This window comes from Sinocyclocheilus grahami, unplaced genomic scaffold (assembly GCF_001515645.1).
Source record: "Sinocyclocheilus grahami isolate Dianchi unplaced genomic scaffold, SAMN03320097.WGS_v1.1 scaffold295.1, whole genome shotgun sequence".
NCBI classification, from domain to species: domain Eukaryota; kingdom Metazoa; phylum Chordata; class Actinopteri; order Cypriniformes; family Cyprinidae; genus Sinocyclocheilus; species Sinocyclocheilus grahami.
In genome coordinates, this window is record NW_015505474.1 from 1,045,282 (window position 1) to 1,053,409 (window position 8,128).

General features: G+C 34.3%; 1 protein-coding gene across 1 annotated transcript; it reads right to left on the reverse strand.

Moving 5' to 3' along the window:
• Positions 1-268: 268 nt before the first annotated feature.
• LOC107600971 (uncharacterized) lies at positions 269-7,613 on the reverse strand. The gene is made up of 2 exons (XM_016292970.1): positions 7,035-7,613; positions 269-591 (listed from the first exon to the last, which is right to left on the reverse strand). The coding sequence occupies exons 1-2, from the start codon at positions 7,602-7,604 to the stop codon at positions 337-339; spliced, it is 825 nt and encodes a 274-aa protein (XP_016148456.1). The 5' UTR covers positions 7,605-7,613; the 3' UTR covers positions 269-336.
• Positions 7,614-8,128: the final 515 nt, after the last annotated feature.

Consider the following 8,128-nt stretch of genomic DNA (forward strand, 5'->3'; position numbering starts at 1 on the left):
TACAAATAAATAAGACAATAATAAAAAAAATTCTCTCAATTAAAAAATAAAATAAAATCACAAACAGGGAATTAATCTTTGGAATTTAATTTAAATGTAACATGCAAACCTCTATGAACTATATTAATAATTTCTTTATGCAGCTTGCAAAGCATCTTTCATAAAAATTTATAAAAATACAAAAGAAAAAATCAGTACACTTGTGCTGTGTGCCATACCTTTTGTGAGAAAGGGAGTAATATTTTCCACTACAAATCTCACTCAAAAAGATACAACCAAATTTTGTAAGGTCACAACGCACACAAAATCTGATGGCATTTGATGTCACTGATACTGTCACTCACAAGGCGGTGTTATAACTCCTGTCCTCATGAGTCTGTCATGCTCGGTTGCATTTTCAGCGTTGTTTATCTTAGGGTTGTCATTGCGTTGCTCTGGCTGATTCTCAGTACCTGGACCTTGCCGTCCATGACTCTGGCTCTCTGGATCTGTACTTCCACAGCACGTTGATTTTCCATTTTTGTAGCAGTCATAACTCACAATAATCACTGCTATGATGCAGAAGAAAATAGCCAGAACATAACCTGTAGTCTTAAAAAAAATAGATATACAGTTAACAAATATCAATAAATGAACATTTAAATAAACAATACTTTCTGTGCAGTTGTTTCATATACATATGTTGAGTATATTTTCACTTGTAGATTTAACTATTAAATTCAGACATTTGTGTAGCAGTTCGTCAGGGGAGGAAAGGGAGGCACAGTCTCCAGAAAAAAAACATTTGGGGGGAAAATGGGAAAAGGATGAAATAAAATATAATTTTCATTTATTCATTTCATTTCCTGTCTCAGAATGTGTATTTCTTGATTGCAATTTCACCACTGTAAAATATTAATAAAAAGTTCTGTCACGAAACTCTAGATGGTGCAGTCCAACCGCATTCAAATACTGTGCTAGTGCTTGCAGTAGCAGTTGCAGCGCCCTCAACCTTCCCCGGCTCCACCTGTATAGATCTGCAACTGGGTGATTTCATGTATGTTATACATGGGGGTTATTTAATCTATGTTATATGTGCAGCAGCAGTATTTCTCACAGCAGCATGTCTGTGGATGCACTGGCAGTAGCAAATCTCGGTACTTGCTCTGCCGCAGAAGCAGCGTAGCAGATCTAGTCCGCCAAGACCAAACACATTAACATCACCATATATATTACCATGCTAAACTCTCAGAGAATTGTCATGACAGAACTTAAGTTGAAATCACCGCTGCTCTTCACTGTATATGCCGAATCTGCTGATGTAATTACAGTCGTTCAGAAAACGAGTTTGAAGGGATAGAGAAGGGGAGGGAGAGGCAAATTCATATCCAAAGACTTTGCCTTTGTTGGTAAAAATAGCCAATCACCATTATTTCACTATCAACAGTATTAGTATATCAGCCAATCATCATAGAGATGTAAAGTGATATTCGTTGAACTGCAACTGTTAATGTAACCCTCGCACCCGCTAATGTAACCCTCGTACTACTCGCACCCATTCTGAGCGGGACTTGAACACTGGTCACCGGCATGGGAGTCGGGCACAATAACAAGGAGGCTAAAGACCGCAGCCTAGTTGCTAGTGCGCCTCTTGAGATCAGGGGAGTGAGGTTCACCTGCACATCACCTACCAGCTGGCCTCATTACACTGATAATGTACCAACTACCTTAATTATAGAAAGTAGTGATAGTGAATACTTGATTGGCAAGAAATTTACCAAGCTAGCATTTGTTAGCATGTTTTTTCCCCCCAATAAACTGTTTAACTGCACTCACAAGTGAATCTCAAGGTATTTTATGTGATAGTTATATATATTCTAAATAAACTACAAACAAAAAAATATATATACACATTTCTTTTTCCTCACATTCTTTCTTGTAGCAATTCTTTCTGTCGCAAAACTGACTGAAAGGCTCATTATGCAGCTCATTATGCGGGCTTTTGTCTTCTCAGGTGTGAATCACAGCATTATGCATGATCATTCACGCCCACTCGCATATACCTTTTCTACACAAAAAGTATCTTAGAAAATGTAAATCAATATATTGTTTTCTGTGAGCGAGTAAACAAGATGGTTTTCACATCATTTTGAAGTAAAAACTCTAGACTTCAATATCCAGATCTCAAAAGTCTTGTGAACAAATGTTCTGTATGTGTTTTATGGCCTTATTCCAGTGACTTTAAAATTTCAGTTTCTCACTAAGCACTAGGGCTGTGGATCTTTCATCTTTGGGTAGACAGCGAATCGAATCGATTCACGATTCATAGGTTTTCAATTCGATTGAAGAACGATTTTTGCAAATTCAGAACGATTCAATTCAATTCAATTCGATTCACAGTTAAACTCGATTCGATTCTATTTGATTAACGATTCAATTCTGCATTCATTAAGTGCATTCACAGGATTATTTAAATGCTTCCTCTAAATTATTTAAATGCTTAGTCAGGGGACAAATTACACAGCAGCCTTTATGGTTAGAGAACCACAGGTCAGAGAAAAAACAACAACACTTTTGTCCATTGTTAGATGCTAGTTTAATGATGCTATGGCATGACATGGCATATGTAGAAATGTATGTAAGCCAAGATTTTTAAAAAGAGCTTTAAATGTATTATGTATAGGCTAACATTTTGTCACACCAGGGGTGTAGCCATCATTTCGGAACTGACCGAAATGTCAAATACAATAAGTTTATGTAGGCCTATGTATGTATGTATGTATTATTATTATTATTATTATTATTTTTACAAGGAATTATTTTCTTATCTTTTACTTTGAATTTGCAATAAGAAATCAAATATACTGCTGGACAATAATCAATCATTTTCAATCTAGTTTTTTTTTTCCTAATGCTAATTTTATGATTGTTTTATATACTACAAACAATTATTTCAATTTTCTGCACAGAATTAGGTAGAAAATATACTTTATAGTTTCTGCACTGTATAAATTATGTCAATTAGTGAATCGTTACACCCTTACAACGCACGCATAAACGTTTTCTCAAAAACACAATCATGTACATACATGCTGCTCAAATATTATTGTAGCCCAGTTTGTGCTGATTACAGTGTTATCAAACTTTAGACATTAAAATGTTTATAAGCAACTGAAAAAGCACAAATGTCAGGGCATGTCAAAACTTCTCCAGGGCCCCAAAACACCTTTGGACCCCAGAGGGTCAAAGGTACAATATGTATGATTTTTTGCATTAAAATATACAAAAAACACTTGAACAATGTTATATATTTTGATGACTTGTGTACATATTATCCCAAATGTTCCCAACGTTAAATTACAGAGAAATTTGCAATTTTAGCTATTGTGTTGTCTGCCAATCTCATCATCAGTTGGCGCAAAGAATATAGGTGCGTCTCAATCAGCTCCCTGGCTTGCTAGGTTGTGAATCAGTATATTGTGTACACAAATTCGGGCACTGTAAAGGACAGTAAGGACCATGGCTCACTACACATCTGGGACACTGAAAATTATATTTCCAGCGATACTACAAAGTCCTCATTGTACAACATCAGTACTAGTACTATTTATGAACAATAGCTGAACCTACCAGCTGGCCTCATTACACTGATAATGTACCAACTACCTTAATTATAGAAAGTAGTGATAGTGAATACTTGATTGGCAAGAAATTTACCAAGCTAGCATTTGTTAGCATGTTTTTTCCCCCCAATAAACTGTTTAACTGCACTCACAAGTGAATCTCAAGGTATTTTATGTGATAGTTATATATATTCTAAATAAACTACAAACAAAAAAATATATATACACATTTCTTTTTCCTCACATTCTTTCTTGTAGCAATTCTTTCTGTCGCAAAACTGACTGAAAGGCTCATTATGCAGCTCATTATGCGGGCTTTTGTCTTCTCAGGTGTGAATCACAGCATTATGCATGATCATTCACGCCCACTCGCATATACCTTTTCTACACAAAAAGTATCTTAGAAAATGTAAATCAATATATTGTTTTCTGTGAGCGAGTAAACAAGATGGTTTTCACATCATTTTGAAGTAAAAACTCTAGACTTCAATATCCAGATCTCAAAAGTCTTGTGAACAAATGTTCTGTATGTGTTTTATGGCCTTATTCCAGTGACTTTAAAATTTCAGTTTCTCACTAAGCACTAGGGCTGTGGATCTTTCATCTTTGGGTAGACAGCGAATCGAATCGATTCACGATTCATAGGTTTTCAATTCGATTCAAGAACGATTTTTGCAAATTCAGAATGATTCAATACGATTAGATTTGATTAATGATTCGATTCTGCATTCTTTAAGTGCATTAACCAAGCTAGCATTTGTTAGCATGTTTTTTCCCCCCAATAAACTGTTTAACTGCACTCACAAGTGAATCTCAAGGTATTTTATGTGATAGTTATATATATTCTAAATAAACTACAAACAAAAAAATATATATACACATTTCTTTTTCCTCACATTCTTTCTTGTAGCAATTCTTTCTGTCGCAAAACTGACTGAAAGGCTCATTATGCAGCTCATTATGCGGGCTTTTGTCTTCTCAGGTGTGAATCACAGCATTATGCATGATCATTCACGCCCACTCGCATATACCTTTTCTACACAAAAAGTATCTTAGAAAATGTAAATCAATATATTGTTTTCTGTGAGCGAGTAAACAAGATGGTTTTCACATCATTTTGAAGTAAAAACTCTAGACTTCAATATCCAGATCTCAAAAGTCTTGTGAACAAATGTTCTGTATGTGTTTTATGGCCTTATTCCAGTGACTTTAAAATTTCAGTTTCTCACTAAGCACTAGGGCTGTGGATCTTTCATCTTTGGGTAGACAGCGAATCGAATCGATTCACGATTCATAGGTTTTCAATTCGATTGAAGAACGATTTTTGCAAATTCAGAACGATTCAATTCAATTCAATTCGATTCACAGTTAAACTCGATTCGATTCTATTTGATTAACGATTCAATTCTGCATTCATTAAGTGCATTCACAGGATTATTTAAATGCTTCCTCTAAATTATTTAAATGCTTAGTCAGGGGACAAATTACACAGCAGCCTTTATGGTTAGAGAACCACAGGTCAGAGAAAAAACAACAACACTTTTGTCCATTGTTAGATGCTAGTTTAATGATGCTATGGCATGACATGGCATATGTAGAAATGTATGTAAGCCAAGATTTTTAAAAAGAGCTTTAAATGTATTATGTATAGGCTAACATTTTGTCACACCAGGGGTGTAGCCATCATTTCGGAACTGACCGAAATGTCAAATACAATAAGTTTATGTAGGCCTATGTATGTATGTATGTATTATTATTATTATTATTATTATTATTTTTACAAGGAATTATTTTCTTATCTTTTACTTTGAATTTGCAATAAGAAATCAAATATACTGCTGGACAATAATCAATCATTTTCAATCTAGTTTTTTTTTTCCTAATGCTAATTTTATGATTGTTTTATATACTACAAACAATTATTTCAATTTTCTGCACAGAATTAGGTAGAAAATATACTTTATAGTTTCTGCACTGTATAAATTATGTCAATTAGTGAATCGTTACACCCTTACAACGCACGCATAAACGTTTTCTCAAAAACACAATCATGTACATACATGCTGCTCAAATATTATTGTAGCCCAGTTTGTGCTGATTACAGTGTTATCAAACTTTAGACATTAAAATGTTTATAAGCAACTGAAAAAGCACAAATGTCAGGGCATGTCAAAACTTCTCCAGGGCCCCAAAACACCTTTGGACCCCAGAGGGTCAAAGGTACAATATGTATGATTTTTTGCATTAAAATATACAAAAAACACTTGAACAATGTTATATATTTTGATGACTTGTGTACATATTATCCCAAATGTTCCCAACGTTAAATTACAGAGAAATTTGCAATTTTAGCTATTGTGTTGTCTGCCAATCTCATCATCAGTTGGCGCAAAGAATATAGGTGCGTCTCAATCAGCTCCCTGGCTTGCTAGGTTGTGAATCAGTATATTGTGTACACAAATTCGGGCACTGTAAAGGACAGTAAGGACCATGGCTCACTACACATCTGGGACACTGAAAATTATATTTCCAGCGATACTACAAAGTCCTCATTGTACAACATCAGTACTAGTACTATTTATGAACAATAGCTGAACTGATGTATTTCTGACATTATTTGTTTATTTTATTTAAAAAACATTATGATAAATACTTTGCTTGTTACATATGGAACATTTTAGCTGTAAATAAACAATAAATGTTAGCTATATTATTTTCATTACCTATCTAGTGATGAAATGTAATTAAATAATGGTTTGCATTTTGGTTTTCATGGTGCATTGTGCAAATGTTTCAGTGCCCTGGAAGGATTTTACGATTGAGAAAGTCGATAGCATCCCCAGACTGCTATACGGAAGAGCATTAGGGCCAAGCAATAAAAACAAAAATTATAAAAATGTGAGATTAAACTTGTTAAATTTCAAGAAAAATGTCTAAATAAAATGTTGAGAATTAAATAATTAAATTACGAGAATAAAGTCGAAATAATGCTGAGCATAAACACACTGGTGTCATGTTCATTTAATCTTGTTGGACAGTGTTAATCAGCATCTGTAGTGGTATACGGTATATACGGTCGACAAGAGTTCGAATTTGCATTTTGCCGAACTTGCTCTTCTTTCTTTTTTCATCACATATCACATCGGAAAAGTGGAAATCAATTGCCTAACGAGTGTTTAATAATGATGTATAATTGGGTAGGTTTAGGGGTAGGTAGGCTATGGGAGGGTTTTGTTGTACCAATAAGGCAGAGTCTACTTAATAATTTTAATAAAATCATTTACACTCTATGTTATTACTGCATCCTGTTAATTTATAGCAATACTGAGGTGTATAGATAGTATATAATTACTATTTAGCTTTCTTTAGGAAGTTCAGAAAAATATGTAGAATATTAAAAATAAATTTGGGTAAAAATTCTATGATATTTACTTTTGATAGGGCAATCACATTTCGTATTTTTTCATATTCATCATATTCAGTGTCTTTTTTTCCTTGGCTCAGATCGTTGGGTTTGCACCAATTCAAACAATTTGTATGCAGTTCTTTATCACAGGCATAGTGTCCTTTCCAGTATGTGGTTCCACATGCGAGATAATCACCATCAATGAAACATAAACAGATCCACACAAGACTCGGAACTAAACAAGCTAAAACAGCTTTTTCACAACTCAAATTTACATTAAGCTCATCTATTTCAGACTGAGATGCTTCTTTCTTGCCTTCTCTTTGAGATGCTCTTCGGTTGTCTCCTCCTTGAGGTGCTCCTCCGTTGTCTCCTCCTTGAGGTGCTCCTCCGTTGTCTCCTCCTTGAGATGCTCTTCGGTTGTCTCCTCCTTGAGGTGCTCCTTTATTCCGTTGACATTCACGTTTATATGTCCAAGGCCTTAATACTAATATCATTATAACAAACGCAACAATAGCAGGAGTTGCGAAGATTAAAATTGTTATAGTTATATTCCACTCATAAATGCACGGACATGAAAATTTTACATCAGTCATCGCCTGCAAAGCCACTAACATAATGCTCAGTGGAACTGAAGTTACCATACTAATTTTGGTCAATTGGCCCCCAAAAAGGCTTAAAAACTGTGGAAAGGGCATCTTTGGAGATCTCTACACAGCACAGTAATGATTTTTTTAGTTTCTCTGGTTTGGAATGTCTTTGTTCTGGTCACAAAAAAAGAGAGAGAAAGAGTTAAATGTTGATCATATCCCTGTAATAAATCTTCAATAATATCCACAAACTCATCCGGGAGGAGGCAGATTCAGTTCAGTTTTGTGGCAATGCAATTTTATGATATTTTATGATATATAGTTAATTTTGTCACAAATATTTCATTTGAAGTGTGAGTCAAGTCTGAGGTCTGTGTATATAGTCTAGTCTCAAGTCACTAAATGTTACATCTTTCAGGCATTGTTTTTTTTAAATACAGGATTTTTTTTTTATTTTACTCATTTAAAATTCTTAATTCATAATGAATAATATGTAAAGATGATTAAATTCTGTTTGATATAATTTTATT